Source organism: Falco rusticolus, chromosome 4, assembly GCF_015220075.1.
Source record: "Falco rusticolus isolate bFalRus1 chromosome 4, bFalRus1.pri, whole genome shotgun sequence".
Classification (NCBI taxonomy): Eukaryota; Metazoa; Chordata; class Aves; order Falconiformes; family Falconidae; genus Falco; species Falco rusticolus.
Genome location: NC_051190.1, coordinates 55,660,949 through 55,685,132, shown reverse-complemented (window position 1 = coordinate 55,685,132; position 24,184 = coordinate 55,660,949). Strand labels below are relative to the sequence as shown.

The 24,184-nt window shown below is 38.3% G+C and overlaps 1 protein-coding gene across 6 annotated transcripts in view; it reads right to left on the bottom strand.

Annotated features, from left to right (window-relative positions):
* CTDSPL (CTD small phosphatase like) overlaps nt 1-24,184 on the bottom strand; it is an 84,644-nt gene that overhangs the window by 32,049 nt on the left and 28,411 nt on the right. For all 6 annotated transcript variants that reach the window (XM_037385703.1, XM_037385706.1, XM_037385700.1 and 3 more), the window contains exon 2: nt 4,600-4,754. In XM_037385703.1, coding sequence (XP_037241600.1) covers nt 4,600-4,754 — 155 coding nt within the window. The remainder of the gene's footprint in view (nt 1-4,599; nt 4,755-24,184) is intronic.

The following is a 24,184-nucleotide window of genomic DNA, read 5'->3' as shown; positions in this document are numbered from 1 at the left end:
GGGAGGCAAAGGAGGTCAGAATGAGTTGGCAGAGAGAGAGGAGCCAAACGTAGCTGTGCAGAGGGGTTTTTTGATCTCTAAATAGACCTGCCATACTGCATACTGATGGTGACCAACAGAACCAAACACTAGGAATTTTCTTGCTCTGATCAGCTAAGAAAAAGAGTACTATTATTGACATTAATCTCAATTATCTTCCTCCACACTGCAGGGTAAGACTGCTTTCCACATCTGTTCAGAAAGTCCACAGCCAATAACCTCCCCGTCGAAGAGTCCACGCTCAGGCAGCTTCTACAGGTCTCCTGCATGAAGACAACACAACTTTTGACCTCAAGAATGTGCTCCCTACAAGCCATTCTTCTCGCTTTGGTAAGCCACATTCACATGGTACAGAGAAGATGCTTTTTCCTGCACTGTGTTATAAACAGAGATCCCTGAAGTAGGCATAAGTGCTGGAGACATCACAACACGTCATTGAAATAGCTTTCCAGCATCACCTTGGAGATGACAGCATTATGCTGCAAAAAGCAGTGGGGAGACGGAGACCTAACTTTTGGAGTGGTTAGGATGGGTGAGGTGGAAATTCAAGGACTTGACCTTTCTGGCTTCATTCTTGTTACAGGGAAAGCAGCAGGGGCAGCTGCTGCCCCCAGAATAAACCTTCTTCTAATTCTGTCTTCTTCCCTGTTGAGTGTGGATCAAGACTTTCTCCTCTAATCCAGCAAGTATAAAACCCCCTTTCCTCATGAATGCTTCGTCTTAATGAACATGAGCCATCTGCACGATTTGGATCTAACTGTGAAACACAAGTAAAGATGACTCTAGTGGAAGTGGGTTGTAAGGGAAATGGCAAGCTGCCGGCAGACTTGTCAGAGCTCCCTCACCCACCATGACTGAAAGCAAAAGGAAGAAAGAACTAGTATACATCTAGCTTTTCTCACCTTTCTCTATCTGGATCCCTCCTTGAAGTCTGCAGATGAAATCTGTATCCGCAAACAGTTCAAAACTCAGGTAGCAAACTCACCCAGAAAACACACCCCTTACACCCAGAAGCATGCCCAGAAAATAGACAACTTGAGTCAAGTTGCTAATTGAAGAACAGAAATGGAGATTTGAATTTACTCAGAAGAAAACAAAAGACACTTCCCTCTTCCAACACTCCAGCCCCTAAAAAAAGCAACCGGCTGAAAGGTGTTGGTGAGCTGCGTGCTGCTGAGGAGGCAGGAAAAAATTAGCAAGGATTCCGTGAGGCTGAACACTGTGTGCTCCCAATGACACATCTGGCTTGGCATCCAAGCTGCAGAGAGGCTGATATACCCACTGTAATAGATATTATGTCTTAGAATACATCTTAATGCTGCACTAAAAAGCTGTTGCATTTTAAGAAAACCAAATATACAATAGTTTCAGTAAATACAAGTTATTATTGGAAAATGTTGTATTGAAACTTTAGAGACAGAACAGACCATTCATTACCAGTATTAGAGTCACACTTGGACAAGCAGCTGCTCTGTGAGTAAGAGGTTTTTAAAATTAACTCAATACTTTAAAGAAGTTTTTGGGCTTTTTTTCCTCCTAATAGAATAAAAGTCAGTGCTGAAAAACCCTGTTTATTCGAAATCATGCTTGGTTTGGTGTTTCTTCCAATCCTATGAGGAGGTGACATGACACTTGACTTGCCAAGCATAACCAAGTCACATCGTTTGGTAAAATTTTAAATGAAGCACTAATTTCATTTTTTCTAATACAGCAAAATAATAATAATAATAATAATAATAAATGAAAATCACACAATGCAATTACTCTGAACAAAATTTCAGAACTGTGTTCAATTACTTTATAAAATACTCTCCCCTGCTTTCACTCCTTTTCAACAGGTTAGCATTTTAAAAAATCAAGATTCCTAATGAGAAGGAAGTTAGCTTGTCACACCAACTTCAAAGAATATGCCAGAAGCAATATAAAACAAACAGTGAATTCCTGTGAAGCCAGCAGAAGCTTTCTCTGTTCCTTTCCTTCCTCTGAAGTCTTTATCACCAGTTTTCATGTAACAACACTACTAACCAGTAAAGACAGAAGGAAAGCACATCCAAGCAATTTTATACTAGTTTCTAATGGTAACTATTTAAAATGATAGGACAATTTTTCTTTTTCCAGTTTTAAAGGGAAGAGTCACAATACATGACCTGATTGGGTCTTAGTCAGAGGTCACCTGTGATGTGATAAATAATTAATAAAACACACAAAAGAGATAGCAGATATAAGTAAGCGACCATTTCAACAGCAGCTCAACAGAATTTAAAGTATTCTAACCTGGCAGGCAGAATAATGCAAAAAGAGCTTTAATTAAATAGCAGAGAAGTTTAAGCAGTATGTTGTCAGGCTTTCTCTTCTTTCCTTGAACAGGTAATTTTCTCATTCTTGGACATTTAATTTCAACAATTTTGATGTAGAGGCCCACTCCACACCCCAATGAACTTACCACTTCTGATCTAGACAAGATGCTCAGTGTAACTCGATCAAATTCAACCAGCCTGCATTTTTCTAAACCACAGCTCTCCTGGTAAAAAGCACTAGCTTGACAGTGTAACAGTATTTAAATATATCTAAATCTTCAATGCTGTTTTTCTTTCTTTAAAAGAATTTCCTACTTACACTAACCATGTTAGCACTCAAAATAAAAACAGCATATAAAACCACATACAAAGCTTATTAGTCTTTAATACTGCATTTAAAATAGAAATGTCACAGACTTATTTGCACTCGCTTAAGAACTACCCAAAAGTTTAGCTATACTTCATTTCTTCTATGAAGATCTGTATGCATCTGAGTGCCTTTCATTCTATTTGAAAAAAATATTTATTTTTTATTTTTATCATTTTAACTTTATTATTTATTTTTAACATATTCCTTGAACTTCTTTACTCTATTGAGCTGCAGTCTGATAATCCTATGAATTCTGTGATCTGTGTCTTGGGCTCCTGTACAACTATTGAACAACTTTAAAACTGCTCGCTAAGGCAGCACAGAGTGAGGATGGAAACTTGTGTAAACACACATGCTATCACTTGCTCAAGGCATAAGATATATCTGGAAAGTAATTAAGTGTTTTAAAAATGCAATCTGAAAACTACCGACTCCAGATCATTTTAACTCACATTTTTCTACAGAAAAAACCAAAAGTCTTCTTTATGTTTTTCTCTCAGTTGTAGTTTTGCTAGTAGCCTCACTTCTGCCTCATTCCTATTCCCTAGCATAGCGGAAAGGGAAATTTTACTAGTTTCCCATTCCTTTTGTTTCTCAGGTGAATGTGCGCACACATGCTACACACTATTCTGCTTTCCCTTCAGCACATCCAGGCTACATTTCTTTCATTTCAGTGAAAATGTACCTTGGCTAGCAAAAGCCTAAAAATACACATACAATTCCTTCCCTTGGCAGAGGAATATTCAGTGCACTTCTGTGTGAGCAGTGTCAGCATGAACTGCTGCACTTCAACCTTCACCTTTACATGTATTTTTAGTATCCATCATTTAAATTTGCTTTCCTTTCCTCTCTCCCATCAAACAGTTCCTCTGCTCTTTCTCCTGAGCTTTTCAAAATTCAAACATAACCAGCAAAATTCAAAACAAAATAAAATGGACTGGAGAAGGCAGGTAAGAAATCAGCTGCACCAAATATGAAAAATTAGCGTGAAGAGCAGAAGGGTAAAAAGATAGAAACATCTCAATTTCTGCTATTACTCCCCATCATGGATACACCTATATCTGCAATCTCTTGAAGTCTGGGGTAAGTGCTAGGGGAATGGTGTTTCAGTTAAGAGTACAGCACTAGTGGAGTTTTGAGAGTGCTGAAAAACAACATGGTATGGAAAAATGGTTGCTGTATTGAACTGAAATTCTTCAGTTGATAACACAAACACTCTCAGTCTTATCAGATTTAAAAAGAACAGTCATGGTTTTATGAATATGACAAGGCAATATAATTACTAGAACTCCATGAAAGTAACATGCTGCTCTGGCGTACAATGCTTTGAAGTGCTAAAAGGTATTATCAATTTGACTTACTAGGTAAACAAAACTTAATAGCTTGGAAAAATGGCCAAAAGCCAGTACCACTGGAGTTGGTGTGCATTAAACATAGGTGAACTGGTTAGAAAAAAGGTCCAAACAATTACTGTTCTCCCCATTTTCAAACTGTTTTTACGTCACTGAAAACTCTTTCAACTGGCATTGAAGAGGTTCCACTATGCTCCAGTGGACACATTTTAACCTTCCTGTAGCTGGGACCAAAGCTAGAGACAACTCAGCAAGCATCTGAAGATTTATGAGAAGTCCACATTTTTTTAGTGTCTTACTCTTACTTTAGATGTCATTTGCTTTTAAAATGTATAGTGCCAATACCCTTCACGGACCAGTTGGTTTTGAATTGCAGTTGAGTAGGCAGTACTAGCCATTCACCATCAAAACAGTAATTTTTTCTCTAACTCATAACGTGTTCCCCATGAGGGAAATCTATTAAGACAAACCTTCAGAAGTGCAGAGTTAAACCTTCATTACAGAAGACCCATATGACAGCAAAATAAGATAAAAATCTGACCTTCTGAAGTCCTCCATTCTCCTCCACCAAAGGAGGAAGAGCACTGGTGCTATTGGTAGATGGTGGTTCGACATTGTAGTCACGAAAGCAGCAGAATAAGGTGCTAAAGATACTTCGACTCCTCTGCTTCTTCAAGCTGATATTACATTGGGACACTAGGAGAGGAAAAAACCAAACAGAAAAATAAATTCATGTAGTACAGACCAAGTTTTCCAGACCACAATGACTGAATTTAAGACGCATGGTTATAACCTCAGAAGTCCTTCTCAAGTCTTAGGATAACCTTGAAGAGGTTCTCCATCCCACTGAGATCCCCTTCCTTCTGTATCGACACATTTTTTCATTGTCAAACTCGCATGGTGACATTAACCTATTATAGCCAACCGACATATCAGCACAACAAAGATCTTGCCACACTAAGAGAATACATTTGAGAGTTTTCCTAGAAATATCCAAAGTAGTAATTACTGTAAATTACATGAAATAACTTGCTGCTAGAATATGTCTCTGGACTGAGGAAGCAAACAGGACTGAGTAAGCAAACAGAAGAAACGCAATGAATGCCTACTGAGGCCCAGGCATATTTTCTAGCTAAATTAACGATCACATGTGCAACATTTAAACTCCTGCTAGGGTCAGAAAAAGATCTGAGATGTTTCTGAGTTTCATCTGTTACTGTTTGGCAGCGTTGCTGGAAGACAAAAGACATGACAGAGGCAGCACTGTGAGCTGCAACACTGCCTGCAGAATAAATCTGGAGAGCGTGTTACTCAATAAGCAGAAGTCCTGGCCTTTCTTTTCAATTTGCTTATTGGTCTATCAGGATTAAAAAAAAAACCCAAACTGGTAAAACATTACATACAGTTCAATGAAAGCAAGTATAGGTTTTTTGAAGACTAAAACCTGTAAATAGAAGCAACAGTTTGGAGAAGAGAAATGCACATAAGACATCTAGTGATTTCTTTAAGATTCAAACTCCTGAATGTTAGGATTTTGAACACACGTTAAAATAAAATAGAAAATAAAATAATTGAATAAAAAAATTAAAATACAAATAAAAAGAGTTGGAAAAGAGTTTTAAGAGTATTTTAAGTAATACTCAATTTGATCACCAAATAGTTTAATGATCTATTGTCAGCTATAAGTATTTGTTTCCTATGTCAGAGTGCAATACCCGACAGATTTAGCACCTTCCAGGGCAGGGACAGCAGGTGCATCCTCTTCATCTTACGCCTTTCACGCAGCCCTTTTTCTTTGATGTTTATCTACACCACTGCAACACACAGAACTGTATGCTATCCATCCTTAACTTGTTATCATCACGTTGTAACACAATGAGACACAGCCGGGGCATGTGCATCTTGTAAATAACTACTTTACCGCAACTATGACCATGAATACTGTGCAAACCGAAACACCACGCACCCCCGCCAGAGCCAGGCACTCCCTTCAGCTGTACCGCCTTACCTCACCCAGCACCAACCCACCCCTCCGTTCAGCAGAGTACTACCTTAGACTACAGAGATTAATGGCTTCCTTTTCAGAGTCAACAAATGATTTCATTTAACATACATGGAAACAAGCCCGAACAAGTTACTTTTTATTCTTTTTTCACAGCTATGCAGCAACACACCTTGAAGTAGCAAACTTTAAAAGGTGGATTCCACTGAGGGAAAAAAAAAAAAAAGGATGCTATGGAAGTTGTAGCACCAAACAGATTAATAGCCATTCGTGCGCTACACAGTTTATTTACTTGCTGCATTAGAAGGAACAAAACATTCTCCCCAGCCCAAAGTTAGAGGGTAAGTGAAATTCTTAGCAAATTCCATTACACACATCAATATATAATTCCCCTTCTTTCCTCCTCTCTCAGATTGTTAGGGAACTGCCACATGTATCTACCTTCCTCCTGATACTACAAATATATCAAGTGCAATCAAGGCAACTGGCAAGAGAAATACAAATAATACAATTATTACTATATGAAGAAAATATCAGTGAAAGAAGAGTTGTGTAGGAAATGGAACAAATCTCCCCTGGAAGCCTTAAGAGATACCATTGTGCTCTGAAGTCAGAAGGTGTGCAGGTACATGTATGTGCTTTGACAAGAAAGCCTCATGGTGCAGATTTTGAGTGAACTTTCAAGCACTCTCTGAAAGTACAAACAAAATCTTCTGATTTTGTAGAGTCAGCATAAGCTAGACATCTACACCTTCTCCTCTCAAAGCACTTGCAAGGTATCCAATGGGTCTAACAGTAATTTTTTGTTCTCTATACAGTACATATTTCCCACAATATTTTCCTGCCTTAAGGGAGTAAGCAACGCTTAGGTTTAGTTATTAATTGCTACTAAGAGGCAAATGTACTGGTATCAAAAACTGAATGTTTTTTTTAAACTTTCACCATTTAAAGTGCTCAGACAACAGAATAAAGTTGGAACTGTGAACAGATTTGCGCGTCGTGTGTTTAAGGAAGTGATTTATTTCTTTGAAGACACTTGCAAACTGAAACCAATCTAAACGTTGCTTTTCAATACTCCAGTTAAACAGAAAATATGCAGAACTCTGGCCATTGATGGTCCAAGCCACAGTAAAAAAAGACTCACTCTCAAAATGTCACATTGTTTGCAACAGATCTGCAGAAACGTGTTTAGAAATTCCCACAGGATGCCTGCGCAGCTATGAAGGACTTTCTCAAAACAGCACTCAAGAAAACTGGTATGGCAAGCACAAGCAAGTTTATTGCAATGTCATCCAGGCAAGGAGAGCTCCTTTCTGACCTTAGACACTGAAATACGCTGAAATTAGAATGGGAAGCACAATGCTGTGTGTGCTGTTCCCTACAGCTAGTGCCACAGAAACCTTCCTAATAATTTTTTTTCTTCAGCCTCTACTTAAAAATATGACAGCAAATAACCACATTTGACTGCTTAAAATAGCAATGCTCTTAAAACAGCATTTATTACAAGCTTTTATTTTTCCTGAACTAAATAATTCTATGGCTAGTCTAAATAACCATTCAAAAATCTCAGACAAAAGCTACTGATTTGTTCAAATCTTTTAAGAATGCTTGTTTTCCTTGATCAAATTATACATCTGCAATCTGGCCACTCACTTTCACTTCGTGAAATATTTGTTGGAGGAAAAATAATGTTGGTTTTCATCTTGGCAGTTTTGCCATTCGTAATACAGCACTGTTTCAAATAGGTCTTTTCATGAATTTGAATGTTATTTTAAAGAGATCCATTTTTAAAAATAATACATTCTAGAGGCTTTACTGTGACCTATTGAACTACAATTTTGGATGCAGTAAGGAACAGAAGTTTTCAAGCGGTTTTACATGTCGTGCTTAATTAATAAACAGGCACATGTATTGCATATGTAGAAAAGATCTGCACCATGTCTCATTTTTAGCAATTATGACAGTGTTGTGCATCACAGAAAATACTTTCTCCTTCCCTAGTTACGCTGGACTACATGCAATATGGTGCTGCTGTTTGCTAGATTTGCTTTTCTTGAAGCAGTGACAAATATAACAACTGTAACTCTGAAGGTGCAAAGAAACATTAATATTGAACCACTACCATAAATTTAGGTATTCTGGATGCCAGCAATTTTTAAAGACAGAAAAAAAACAACTCCAGAGGACAAAAGCTGGTGTTCCTTAAAAGCTTATCCGTAAACCCAGTAGTAATGACACTGGAATGGTAAGCTGAATTATGTCAACTCCAACCCTGAGCAGCACCCGGCCTATGGAATTTTAGAGCACTTTCTTTTTTTCCTCTCCATCTTCCAGGAGTTACAACCTCTCTTTCTGGAACTGATTTCCTGTAACATCCATAGAAGCACTACACTCACTACCCCTATCAGCACTGAAAGCCGAAGACAACTTTAACTGACCTTTTACATCTTCAACACTGCATACCAAACATGTAAAACACCACATACCAAAAAAGCCCAGGCAAAACAACTTCACAATACGAAAACATGTTATCCCTGAAAGCAGAGAAGACTGTAACCTGCAGATACCTACAGAAGAGCTCAAGAAAAGGAACAACGTAAGACTGAGGAGATGCTTTCCCTTACCACCCCCCCAGGTGCACTCTAACCACAGTTTAAGGACCAACTTACCCAAAGGCATCAACTGTGTATGGAACAGCCCTCAACAAATTCCTCTCTCATGACTTTGTCCCATCCCATTTTGAGCCTACGTCAACTTTTAGTGCCAAAAGCACTCTGTGACAAGAAGGCCCACAGCTCAGCCAACAGTTTAGCTGTTTCATAATTCCAAACCTCTCCTTGTTTCTTATCTTTGTACCGATTCGTATTTTTGAGCAAGAGGAGAGGGACTAGAACCACACACAATATCCGGGAATGAAAGGACAGCACCATGAATTTATACACCCACACAACGCTTTGTTCTCTGTTCTATTGCTTTTCTAGTAATTCCTAATATCTTACTTGAGTTTTACAAGTGAGGACTGCGCTAATGTGATTTTTCAGAAGATCTTATTGTAACACCAAGATATCTTTATTAGTAGTTATTTCAGGCATCACTGCAAATTTAAGTCAAGAGTTTTTATCTCTTCCCATGTAGAAATTTTCACATCTATCTACACTTAATTTCATCTGCTATTTTAGAGGCCAGTCATTCAAAATCATGTCACCTTCCTGTAACTCTTCAGTTTTAAATCTATATACAGATGCACATATATGCATACATATTTGCACACAAACAAATACACACCTCCTTTCCCTTACAAATTTTGTCATTTTATTTCCTTATTCCCTTTTCCATATGGTTTAATGCTACACTGAAGAGCAGAATTCTCAGATCTCTGTGTAACTTCTTCCCCAGGAATCTCACAGAGGTTTGCAAGAGCCTTCAGCCAAGCACTTTGTCAAATTAGCTGGATTCGTAGATTATTGCAGACAGGGTCAGAAACAGGAGCACAGCTCTTCCTGTCTAGAAGCAAAGTCCTTCTGGCACAGATATTCCCTGATTTGAAAGTGCAAGGTCTCACCTATAATTTCCAGATCCTATTTCTAACAACAAGCCTCACTGCTCATAACCTGTGTGCTACCCGCTGCTTGCGGGTAAGTTAATTCTTGAATTGCCTACAAGTTTATGGAATCCAATGACGGTCCACAGAAATGTGCTTACTGAGGTCTTCTGGCAAGTCTTAACAAACCCATGGCACTACTAAGCCTGGGGAGGGCTTCAAGGAAAGATAAAGGCAAGTTTTAAAATAAATTACTATAATCATATAAGCTTAAAGGGAAGATATGCACCCATACTGGGTGGTTGTGTTATACAAAGAGAAGAGGAAGCAAAAGACAACACAACAAATTCCATGTATTACAGAAAAATATTATAATAGAATTTAATACAAGAGCATGCTAACAGAAGTAATCTAACAGCATCCTCCCAAACCATCCTTTGGAGGCAGAGGGTTGCACTGCTTTTCTCCCACCCAGGACACTTTCAACAGAAGCTGAAGTTAAACAGTGAAGAAAAAGCTTCTCTCTCGCACTGTCCTCTAAAAGGTATAGTTCAGGTATTCTCCCATCAAGTTTTGCTGTAGTTGTGTGAAATTAAAAAAAAAAGGCTGTCATGCTGCCCTTGTACAATGAACTCCTTGCTGCCGCAGGAAGCCAGTGGGCTGACAGAAGCGCTCCTAATCCAGCCCATCCCGCTGCAGTGCATGACTGAGCTAATTACCACTGAATTTTTTTTCCTAATTAAATGAATGCAATAGCCAGTTCTCCCAAATAATATGAACTGGGTAATGAAGAGACTTTCCATGCACTTACAGATGAACTTGCTAAATGCAATAAAAAGAACATCTGTGTATCGTGAGCTCTCAGCTAACAAGTTTGTTTATAATACAAAATGGAAAGATACAAGCCAGAATAAAGTGGTATTAAACAAAGCCCTTCTTCAAAAGGAAGCCGTTTTGCAATGTATACATGATTAGAGATGCATAATTTGTCCATCTTAAGAGGCTGCATCTGATCTTATTAGAAAAATAGAATTTTATATCCTACATGATTCAAGCTAGAAACAGTCAAGTGGCAGAAAACCACTAACTTTGCTTATACAGCTCCTGGTTTTGTCACTTATTGTCCAGGATAGAAAGTATTTTACAACACTTGGCACTGAATCTGTAAGCAATGCCCACATAGCTTTGGTTTTAAATGCCATTTGCAGTTTGTAATTGAAAAGTTTAATCTTCCATGTAAGCTTTGCAGAAAATACAGCAATACCAGCACTGTCACATACCTGAAACAACCACCCGCAACTGGTTTAACTTTCAAACATGTATAACCCAAGCAAATCGCTCTGTTTATTATTCTGCATGATATAACCCTGAATTATCTTCATTTCAATTGAAGCTGGCAACCTTCCTCCCCCTAAAACCATAATTAAGTAAACGTAAAGTTTTGGTTTTTCCACTGAAATTATGTCTTTGAAGGGAGTGATCCCAGACCAGTTTAGTGAAAGAACAATCTTTCTGAAACATTTAACTCTCCCCTCCCCACCAAACCTTTTCCTACACATTGCATTAGTCTGCTCTGGATATGGAGCTGATTGCATGGCTAGGGGCCAAGAAATAAAAGCTTAAATACGTAACACAGGTGGGGACATAGGGGAAAAATAACCAAGAAACTTATTTCTACTTTTGAGATAATCTCATTATCTCATTTTAATCTACGTAAAGTAGGTCACTGCACTTCCACCTGAAAAAAAATGTCACTATGATTTATGAACTTTTAGGAATTTTAGGAAGAAGTGAACACTAATCTTATTAACCCATTCCGTGATGTTTTGGAAAACAAGCTCAGAAGTTGCACCTGTACACTAAGATCAAATTGTTATGCAAGAACAGTTTATCTCATTCAAAAAGAAGTTATCTAGTGGATATCAGAATACTACAATTTGCTTTCCATACCTGTGAAGTCCTACAAAAATACACTTTCACATAATACCTAGGACAAAAGGAGAAAAAATCATTGGGACGAATGAGAAAGAAATAAGACCTCTACCTAACCAAAGCAAGCTCTGGAAACATTTTTGTTGTGGCAGCTTAAAGCAAAAAAACTTCTTTTGCCCTACATAAATTCTTTACTACAGTCCTCAAATCTTAGTGGATTAAGTATCTGCTGTCGGTTATTGGATGCTCATTTTCTAAGGATCAAAAGTAGTGAAATTCTAAAGTAACTTTTTTAATACGGGACTAAGAAGGTGGCACTGCTTTCTCTGTACAAGGCTGCGATGCATCATGAGATACAGCTGGTAAATATTAACAGCAACTGTACACAGAAGTCAATTGACAAGGAGGGACAAGAAACCATGAAAAGGCTCAAAACAGCACAAAAACCTGATGCATCTCAAGGCAAATTCCAAAACCCTAAAGCAGCTGGTACACTTCAGTCTGCAGGCTGAGGTTTGGTTGGACACACATACATGATGGTATAACCTTCACATCATGTGTGTCAGCTTCTCAAATAAGCCATAACTTAAACACCTGCGCTGTCATGCAGTGTTGCAGTATTCAAAAGTTAGGAGAGCTGCTACTAGGAAATACTGTGTTAAAAGAAATGCATCTGTCAAAGTCTTGCATTTATTCAGCTGGAAGACTGAAGGCAGATCTACTGCTTCAGGGGCATCCAAATTTCATAATGAAGCCAAAAAGTTAAAAACTGTTTTAACAACTTAATTAACCTGCTGAACTATGTTCTGAGTTAAATACCTTCAAGTTCAAATTAAACAGACCAGATTCTGGCTGCCTCCTTTCCTGCTCCAGTGCTTGACAAGCTAACAGGGCCACACTGAGACCACTTCCAATTTAGAGAAGCAGCACATGTACATCTGTATCTCCAAAAGACTGAAAAGTAGGTCTCCCTGTGATCCAGGAAGGAACTAATTAATGCTTAGCACTTTCATTTGTGTGCCTGTATTGCTTGCCACTGCAACAGCCAGGGACAGAAAAGGTGGGTAAGAATACAAGGGAGATAGGAGATAGTCCATCTTCATACATTCCAGAGGAGCCTACGGATAGAAATTCTCAAATCATGTATCTGCTTAAAATTATAAATAAAATTAGTAAATAAAATAAATAACTAGCCACGCCCCACAGTCACCCTTCCATCAGCTGGTAGTCTGAAATGGTAACAGAGCTCCCACACATACAAAGGACCAGAACCACTTGAAAAAAGATAAAACATTAAAAGAAACACCCCCCCAACCCCACCTCACTTTTACGCTACACACAAGGCAAGGTTGCGGCACTGGAGTTTAGTATTCACTGGCAGAAGTGATCAAACCCAATTTTTTTTTTCCTTCTGCTAAACCAAAAGTATTTCACTTCTAAAGTAATTCATGTGCTGCAAAAGCAACACTTCAAAATAGTTTAAGGGCAAAATAAAATATAGCAAATAATGCAAAAGTAGCTCCAGTGCCAAAAGATTACTACTGTTTTTAACTGGATGGAAAAGAAGCTAATTGAATATGCAGGCAATGTTATGGAGATGTATTATGCTACAAAATAAATATAACTTTTTGCAGTGACATTATGGAGTGCTTCAGTAAGTGCTACAGTGCTTCAGTAAGCTTAATGTTTTGTCTCAGCCACAGTAATCTATAGAAGCAATGCCACAGAACCTGATGCATTTAAAGCAGCAGCACACCCTGAAAATTCACTTCAAAAAAAAAGTATTTTCTTTAAAAAACCCAAAGCATTTCAGAAGCTGTAGCATTTCGTCGTTGTTTAAGTGAGGCCTGAGCTGCTCCATCTGGAGATTTTCCCAGTGCTGAAGCTTGGAGCAGCAGTTGAACAGGAAATACTGCGCAGTCTGTGCATGCATTACATTCCTGTCCCACCCCGAGCAGGCAGCCAACAAACAAACCTTTCTTCTAGTAAAAGAGGAAAAAAAAAACCCCCGAAAAAAAAAAAGGCAGACTGCACAAAGTTCACCAGCAGATGTGGCCTATGAATCTAAACTGGCCTTTTCTGCTGATAAAAAAGAATTTGATGCATTTGCAATGTTGGTGTAACGTCATGGTGTTGTGAAGCTGGATCAGCAAAGACCTGGAAGTTTAAAGATGCAAAATCTGCAAAGCTGAGCTTCTGTGGGGTGCTGTTAAGTGAGCAGTAACTGCACATATGTCAGGGGGTTTATTTTAAGAAGGTTTTGCCAAATATTAGCAGCAGCTTACAATCAAGCTGCAACAGTTACTCAGAACTGAATGTTGTACAGCAAAAGAGACCTATCTGCAAAAAAGATTGTTTTATTTCCATTTTATGTGCAGCACTAATGAACGAGGACTCAGCACTTAAGTTTGCCTTCAATCGTAAAGTAACAAACGGTTAGTAACCAGAACATATGTTTGTGTATCTCAACTCTTTTGAATTGCTCCCAGGTTGGCCTCTTACATTCTGGAAGATATTTAATAATAATTTGTTAAATACTTGGGAGGGAAAGCAAAGGAGAAACAAACAAATGGAAACACGAGCAGCACACGGGGTCAAAATGGCAGTATCTCAGAGTTTGTTAGTCACGGCTGATACCCTCTGGCATCGGAAGAGGATTAGAGTCAAAATGGCAACGAAGCAAATGTAAACAAGCATGTGTTTATACAGCAAAAATATGTACAGTATCTGATCTGCTCTGCCTTGGATTGTGCTTACATGTACCATGGTGGGAAAGGCAGAAGAGAACAATTCGCCAAATGCTGAGCAGCTAAAACACAGGAAAAGCAGATACAAGCGAGCAACGGGCAGGCATCTGAAGCCACCACCCAACCAAACCAGTTAACAGTTTTCCCTAAACTTTAATTTAATTCAAAGCTGGTATGATAAACAAACACACACACACGCACACACACACACACACGAGTCTTCGAACCGGTGTTCCTTAAAAATAAAGACAGAGTGAAAAACAAGCTAAAGAAGAGCACTTTTGAAGGGTGTGTTTTTCTTACTACACATGGTATGAATGGACAGACAGACGGACAGTCACCTACGGCACAGACACATACACCTCTGCAACCCCAGGCCATGTTTTCTTTAAGAAGTTATGCCATGAAATCAGTATGCAGTTACTGAAGATCTGTAAAAACCCCTTTTTCTGTGCTCCATGCAAACCACCAAGCTATCCACCTGCTGCACTTATTTTACCCAATCTGTTAATTTTTCAAGTCAAAGCACGATCCAAACCTTAAGACTGTTGCTGGGCACCATACCTACGATCAACCTGCTTCCTTATCAAGTTTGTTGTTTAATAAATAGATGTTTGGGTTCCCCCATTCCCCATCAATGACCAGATTCACAACCTCAGGTTGTGAAATTGAGCTGAGTTTCTTTCTGCCTCCTGCTGCAAGCAGGTTGACTCAAAGACAGGGGATAGTTTTGGTACTTTTTTTGCCTTGAAAGCATGAGATGAGTGGTTCATCAAACCCAAATGTAGAAAAAATGCTTCCACTCTTTTTCCCCTCAGAAATACTAGGACACCTCCAACCAAAGCTTTATCAAAAACTCGCTCATCTGAGGACAGTAAGCTTAATTTACTTTTCCTAAATACAGCCATAAGATGTTCCCATAGAGACAGCAATGTTCCCAACTGTACTTTTTGCAAAAAATACTTCAGTAAGACATCAAATCTAAAGCATTAGTCTATTTTTGTAAGCTTTCTCATCTCTTTCCTAGGAACAGCTCTTATCTAACAGATGCATCTCACCAAAATGCTGTTAAAGGGTGCTCCCTTGCAAGGAAAAGTTTTGGTTTTGCATTTTGCCTTATGAATTGTTCATTCACTTCCTGGGGATAATTCTGGGACATTCTCATTCCTTCCAGGGAAATTGCTCATCCAAAGTCTTCTCCCCAAAAGATACATCCTTAACAGTAAAAATCAAACTAGGATCAAACTAGGACACTTTTTTTTTTTTTTTAAATTAGTTCCTTTGATCTCTATTTCCAATTACCACTTATTTCTCCCAACCCATTCCTATTTTGTGGATATTGAGTGCAGTTCTCATAAATCACCCACTCTGCGAGAAAGTACACATTTAAAATGATGCTAACATTTCTGGTAACATGTTTAACAGAACCAATGCCATTTAAATAATGTAATTTCTGGAAAAGACTGTCTTAATGGAGAAGGGCACACACATGACTACTTTTGAAATATTTACCTTCTTTGGAAGAAAACCAGATGTTGCATAACTTCAAAAGACATCGCCTTTAATAGAGATGATGTTATTTGGACCAATTACTGTTTTCCCCCATTCCTCCCCAAATTTCTCTGTACTAGGAAACCCAGATACAAAGGAAGAAAGAGGAACCCCACTCATTTGGAAGAGGAAACTTCCCCTAAATCACTGCATCATCTGTGCTTTGGTCATTAATATAAAAGTAACAGCTGTTTCTAACAACTAAAAACACTCCTGAAACCAAGTTACAGTCAGCATACAGCTAGTATCACTTTAGCAGGTTATCTGAATCCAGTGCTTCTGGGAGCAAAATTAAAACATCAGGTTTTGATTATAAACTTAATTGTTGCATCTTTAGTCACAGGGATTTCTCAAGAAGCAGGCTGTGAGACACTCGAGTGCATCTGCTGGGACAAAACCTGACTTAGAAGAATTGTTGCCAAAGTAATTTCTCCTCCAGCTTCAGCTTCCATGGAATAGGATTTACTCAACCTTAAGATTATCTTTCATAAATTCTCTCTTTTTTTTTAAATACAATATTTATGGACATGTAATGCTAGTGCATATTACAGAGAGAAAAATGTTTGCAATTGTATTTGCTGCTTTTTTTCTTCAAACTGTTGCATCCGCCCTCACCTGTTAAACTAGAAAGAATTTTGATGAATTTAGGTTTTCTGTAAGACCTACACATATTCAGTAACTATATTAAATCTAAAGTAATTACAGCATCAATCACTGCAGTTTTTCAATTCAGCGTGTCACTTGTGGAACAGCAGCAGTGCCAGATATCTCTGACGAAAATTTTAAGCTGCATTTCATCTTTGTGTAACAAAGCATCTGCACTCCTAAGTAAAGAGGTACATCACAAAAACCCCACATGAGTGTACCGCGAATTCTTATTAATCATTTGCTAAAAAACCTAGCATTGCCCTGGTGAAGCACAAACCCTCCCTCCTTGGCTTTCAAACTTGTCTTCCCTGGGGTGTATTTAAAAAGGCCAGCAGGACACATGCTGTCATTTTTGAGACACAAACATAACGCACTCCTATTAAGTTTAAAACATCTAAATGTCTATCTGAATCCTGATCAACTAAAAAAACCCCAAACAACAACAAACCCTGACTACAGAGGAAGGAACAGCCAAAACCAATATACATCTTACATCATTTAAAAATGTTTAGGAGTCTGATACAAAGATTTTTATTTCCCCACTGGCTGAGTATGTAAGTTGTACAAAAACACAAAGCTTAACTAAATATCAAAACCACCTTTAAAGAAAACGTTCAACTTACCTTACTCAGCAAGTCTGTAATTTTATTAAAAGAGATAAATGCAGTATTTCACATTAAGAATTAAGAAGCCTGAAATGGTAACTATCAACAGTCTATAAAGTACTTCAAACAATGCCAGCAAGCACTTTAACAGCATGGACTGCAGGTACTGCTTAGTATTAAGTATATTTTTAACTAATGCCAAGAAATAAATTGGAAAATATTAATTCCTAGCTCTTCTCACCTTGTACTTTGAACTCAAGATTATTTTATCCATCCTGTATTCCCAGGCCATTAAAAGCAACAAATTCCTACCTGCAAGTATGATATTCAGAAAGCTAGATTAAGAATGAAACAAAAGATATTGGGAAACTGCAAGTTTTGTATGATAAATTTACTACAGTTTGGACAAGAAAAGTAACAGAATTTGCCCAGTTTCCAGCAGCTGCTTTCTAGAATAAAGCCATAGTTTACTGCCTGTTTAGAAATTTAGATAATAAAAATTAAAAAAAAATAATATTAATTTTTCTTATTCCATAAATCTTAATAGGAGGACATTTTTTAAAAAGCATTTTGGTGCCTTGAACAAGTACTTGGATGACTCTACCAAGCTGACAGTTCAGCTGCAGGTTGGAACAGCTGCAGACATGTTTAATTGCTTCTCCAAATACCCAGAACATCAAGTACTTTTGACCTATTTGAAATATCCTAAACTTTGTACTAGAAGGAATGCACACAATTTAATACCCATGCTTTAGCTTCTAACAATCCCATAAAGCAGAAAGCTACCCACTTGTTATTGTACATGTACGTCATGAGAAAGCATAAATGACTGACTGCTGTATAACTGATGTTAAAAACCCAGTGTCTTCATGACGACCAAGTTTGTAGAAGTTTAAATATAAACTGTTTCCTTAATTCTACCAGGAAAAAAAACTGGTAGAAAAAAACTAAACACAAAAATAGCCGAAGCAGTACAGTAACTTTTTGTTGTTTACCAAAGCAAAAATGATGACATTTGTAATTATGTGGATACATTCTACAAACCCCACTTGTTATCCCCAAACAAAGGTCATCTATTGATCTTATCAAAGGAAAATAAAAGAAGGTAAAAATAGCATCTGCACCCATTAACAAAATTAACACTCTTTCCTAGCTTACTTCTTCAGGACATGCCTTTGTGCTAATTGTAGGAGATAACCAAGGCATGATGCAACAGAAATTACTCTTAATATTACTGCTTGCCCAGGCCCTAGTTTCTCAATGTAGATTCTTGCCCAAGCCGTTTATGCAGAACATTTCCAATCAGTTGGTTTCTGCCCGATCTGGCAAAAAATTTAAAAAAATAAAGAGCTGTTTCCCTTCATCAATGATGCAGGGGCGAGGGTGCGCACATAACACGATACTATCCCCCACCGCTTTGCATCCATTTCTTTCTTGGGATAAAGGAGCCGAACTTTTACCATTTGCATTAAACAGACCGTACTGTCCTGTTGTTCTTGGCACCAAGGAAAGCCAGGTCTTTCAGAGCACTTATTCTTCATCTCTTAGGGAGACAGGACCCTTGTCTTACTAAGAGCACTTCTAATAGCAGAGGTCCCAATTAGGCTCAGGGGACAAAAGCAGCTGATGTATGATCTCATGTAGGAGCCCAAACCAGATGACTGATCCAGTCATCTACTGCACTTAGCTTAGATGGAAAAACCCAGGCATACAGACCCATAAATCTTAAATCATATGAAATCTATACCTCAGCATATACTCAAGCACTTAGAAGGCCATCTTTAAGACTTGCCCCTTCTCCTCTCCCCAAAATAATAAGCTCTAACCTTACAGAGCTCCAGCCAGCAGCCAACACTCCGCATCACTCCTCTTCAGTCATCTCACACGCTCAGCACAACTCTGACTCGGACTTTGCCGGTTGGCATTGAGACGCCTGCACCGGCTCTGCAAGCAGGTGTTCACTACAACAACCCCCGGTGATGTGGGTTGTAACTTACACTGAGACGGAAGAGGGGGGCAGCAACAACGATTTCTAACCGAAAACTGCACGGGTGCCTCCGGGATCCCCGGCTGCGTGCAGCAAAACTTGCACTGAGAAAAGCATCGCCTAAGATGGTCACACCTGCCACAGCTGTATGCGCTGTTGATCCTAACAGCTTTAAAAATCCCTTTTGGCCCAAATAATAAGTATTACTTGCTGCACTATAACACGGCACAAGCAGTTTTAAAAGCTGTCTTCTGGCTATTGGCTGAGTGCTAATCAGTTCGGGCAGAGCCTCTCCCTGCCCATTTAGCTCCTTCTGCCCAGCCCCAGCATAATCAATGAATTACTAAAATTCTGCATTCGAATTAATCTCCCAAAGCTACACAAAGCTAAAGCAGAAAAGCATTGTATGTGATTGTGTGCCTGCTGCAAAACAAGCTGTCTGGCATCTCTCCTGCTCCTACATAACCAAAATGAGGAGGACAAATAGCAGCATATCTGCTTCATTACTGCCTTCCCTAGGAAAATCTTATTTTTCTTGGGGACACAGGGAACAACATGACAAGAGAAAGACATGACCAAACAGGATTTTCCCAGACCAAAATTTAACAAAGATCAACAGTACAAATCTGGAGCTAACTCTTGCAATGCTATGAAGACATTCTCTTTTCTGCTGAAGAACTCTACTCCAGAAACACATGTGCATGAACGAAGGCACAAGTCCTCTCCTCCCATGGTCCCAACACAAGCAACGAACTCCAGCCCTACAAAATAAACAAAGTAAGGTCCGTTGTGTTTAAGACTCACACTGCCAAAAATCTCCTGCCAAGGGCCAGACGGCTGGTGGTGGGAAGTTTCTGGGTGGTAATGGGTCTCCATGCTGAACAGAATGATTATTATTATTTTTTGTTTTAATTACATCATTGTAGCTCCAAAATAATTTATGTGGATATCCTCCATAACCTCCTGGTAGCTCACTCATCAGTCCAGCTGACCACAGGCAGCGTTCACAAAGCCAAGCTGATAAGCAGTTGTAGGTTGTAATTCATTTCATTTGTCTACACTAGAACCCACCCTAAAAACACCAAATATTTTTTTTCTTCTCTCCACTGAGAGCCCCTGATGAATAGCTCAGCTGTTCATATTGCAAACATTTACAGTTAGGGGAAAGATCACCATCCCCCACATCACTGCTTTAGTCTTTCCTGTAAGTTAGTGGAGTTGGCTAAGACCAGAAACAATCCATCAAGCCTGCTTATCCTAAAAATTCTGCAAAATAACCCCTTCATTGAACCCTTCTACTCCTCTACCCATATCAATGCAACTACTTCCCAACCACTTGAAACTACAAACCTGAACATCCATATTACAAACAGAAAAGATTGCTCGCAAGAAAAACAAAATACGGGACTAGGGCTTAACCTGAGGTTCCTCAGCAAGGCTGAATCAGGAACAGGGACACCAAACATGATCTCCTGCACCCACCAAATGTACCCCAGCTTTCAGGATTCCTGGGGACTCCAGCAAGTTCTCCATGATATGCTGTGTGAAAAATGCCATGGTACGGAACAGTCTGATGAAAGAACATTTGATGGAAGATTATTTGCCCTAAAGATTATGTGTAACCAGCTCAAAGACCACAACACAATTTGCAAGGGAAAGAGCTTATACAAACAGGGCAAACCTGCTGGGTGGGCTTTCACAGCAGTTTTTTCTCCACTCTCCCTCCCTCCTTTTGCCAAGAGGTGAAAATGGAATGTTTTTTCATACAGAGAATACCTTGGACACTGAGTTGTGCAGTACTTAAACAAGCACATTATCCAGAAAACTCAGGGTTTTTTTTTTCCTTCATTTGAGAAAATGCAATTGTTCAAAGATCTTATTTAATCACCTAGTGCACATTTATAGATGAGCTCAAGCACTGAAGAGGCTGTTTCATCCCTTTAATGAAGGATGAGCACTGTTTCCAAATACCTTCAACAAGCCACGCGTTAAAACATGCTTCACCACCATCCGATAACAATGCAAGGTAATTATAACACTCATCGAATGTTTGTGCCTGCTTTCTGGCCACAGGTTTTAAGTTTCCCACTCCTATCTTAAGTCTTCTGTTCAATCCCAAAGATAGGTGTATCTTCATGAATAATGTTCAAAAATGCCAAGTTCTACTAACCTGCAACATTCCTCTTGCTCTTCTGCTTATGGTACAAACATCTGTATCAGTTTGTGTTTTATGTCACTGTAATTTCACAGCAAATATTAAGGAATATGGCTGGAAGTGAGTATGTAAAGAAAGAGCTAGAAATATGCAGATTCTTTTGCAACTGTATGTTCTGGATACTCCTGTTAAAAGCAAAGACAATACAAAAATCCAAGTAATGCCAGAAGGTACCAACTGCTCCAAGTAACAACTGGGCATACGGAATTGAGGATTGATTTAGATGAAGTGACAAAAGACAATACTGTTATTCTACTTCTAAATAGGATGTATGTACTGCAAAGGGAAAAAGGTTAACCCCACCAATTAAGACAACCAGTTAAAGTCTAAAGAGAACTAGATTCACTTTTCTGCTCCACTCTGAATTTCCATGTTTTTTTGTCAAGTGGCTTTATATGTTTTGTGCTATGGTTCCCTGCCTATAGAACGACTTTTTAAACCCAGGGTAAAAAACACCTACAAAACATTTCCTCCTTTATTTTTATTCTTAGGTAAAGCACACACACAGGCTTCCACTAGGAGCTTGGGGCTGAATATATATAAAAATTTGAGAGGTACTCATATAATTTAATAGTAAGGTCTAGAGAAGTACTTAGCTTGTAACACCCTAACTTTATTCTCTAACAACCTAACTTTATTCCCTTATCATAGGTACCATAAATTCCTGCAGTGGTATCACACACTGTTTTATCCAACATCTAGAAATGACAGTAAACATATCTAGGAAACACTGCTAGACGAGGTCCTTAGCATGTAAGTAACAATTTAAGGTACACCTTCCACAAAATATAATTGTGGTGTTTGGCTATTAGTAATTACAGATATTTTTCCTATTAATAAACTAATTTGTTGCTTAAGATTCTAGTAAAGCAATGGAAAAACGAATCTTGAGAGCTCTTGTCTAAACATGCAGCTTGGTTGGTTTTGTTTTTTTCTTGAGTCATTTCAGGCAATTAAACCAAGCATGATCTAGGAATGAGAAAGTACAAATGAAAAAGAACGCTAAAAATGACATCACTTAGCTTATACTTGCTGTTTATTGTGATACTACCATAGCAGACAGTAGTATAGCATATATATATATACAGCAGAAAATACAATTACAAACCTAAGTTTGCACCAGGTTTAAAATATTCCATATTGAAAGAATTTATTATATTACATAATGCTAAATATGTTTAAATGTTTCTCCAAATGCCATTTACATGCCATAAATAGAAAAGCTCACACAAATTTTGCCTGCCTTAGAACAACAGTACATACACACATGCATGAATACATAGCATGCATATGCATACATCTTGAACAGCTAGATTGAAAGTGGTATAACTAAGAAAAATATGCAGCCCAGCCCTGTATCCAAACCAGAGGTAGTAATTCCTAAACATGGAGTTTAAAGCAACTTCAATAAACAGTCACTCTGGCATTCTAAAAAACACATTCTAACTAGAATTACTTTAACTATTTTTAGGAACTGAATTCCAGTAATATTGTACTAACTATGCAATGATTGTATCAGCTTATTTTCAATAAAATTCTGGCTTCTTCTCCCTGAGGAAATTCTCATAGTACTTGCACGCACCATTCCAGTATAAGAAAGCGTTAGTCACTTTTATTTTTTTATTTTCTCTGTACAGATAATGTATTCTCCAAGTTCATTTCTACTGAGAGGAGAAAAAAGCTTTCAGCTTTGCTCTCCTCATGAATAATACATCAAAAATTTAATATTAGAGACAAATCTTCTTTTTAAGCCTCCAGAAACAGTACTATATTTGCCCTATTACTTTAAAAAGATTCATGTACACATTTAAGTAAGGGTAAACCATAAGCTCCTGTTTTCCATAATTAAGCTGTAACAAAATATTCTACCACTTACCAGTCCAATTTTAAAACAATACTTTATAGCTTTATAACTGCCATCAAAAAAAGATAATCACTTACCGGATCCACAATAAGGAGTATAATACATTCTGGTCCATAACTGTGTTATAATCTGAAGTGGAACAGATTTTTTTCAGCTATACATGAAAACTGATTTGTTTACATGAAGAAGACAAAGAGAATCCTGGCTTCAAGTAAGCATCTATAGTCCACAGTACTAACAGCATATGTAAATAAAAACAAATCCCACAAGCAAAACCATTTACAGCAGAAAAAGTTATGTAAGAAAGCAGAGGGAGAAAAAGAACTGCCTGTTATAAAGGATGAAAACTTCTAGGAAGAGAGAAGTCCTTCTAAGAACGATGGCCACATTGATCTCATCCTTCTTGTTTAAGCCTTGATTCTGCAGACTGATGGCTCCGCTACGGCCTCAGGCTTCCTAATCCTTAGGCTTGGATAAAAATAAACAAACTGCGGAATATGAACCCAGATGTTTCAGAAATTAGAAAGCAAGAGTCCAATTATACTGCTACCATAGAAGTATTTTTAAGTGTTTGTGACTCGCAAGACTGTGTTAGAAGGCAGTATCGCCAAGTTCAATTCCCTGGAGCCTTCAAGTATCTTTTCCAGGAAGCCACCAGCAAGCTGTCGCTTAAGGAACTGGACAAGGTGTCCTTTGAGAAAGGAGCACAAGAAGTACAATCTGCAGAACGAAGGACAAACATAACAAACATAAACTCTGTCTTCATCTCTACGCATTGTCGCTGCTGGAAGGGTAAGTAGAACAGGGGAAGGATATCAAGGGCAGAAAAGTCATTTTTGTTAAAGTGATTGAAAGAAATGGTACGTACTGGACTGTACGGCTGCAGCTACAGGTTTAAGCCAACCATCAGCCCAATTACCCTTTAAAGATACCTTTTAATTTTTCTTCTTTAAGGTATCACGCATGTGAGCTAGGATACTCTGCTTATTATCGCAGCAAGAAAGTAGAAAACAGAAAGTATTATTTTTAACCTA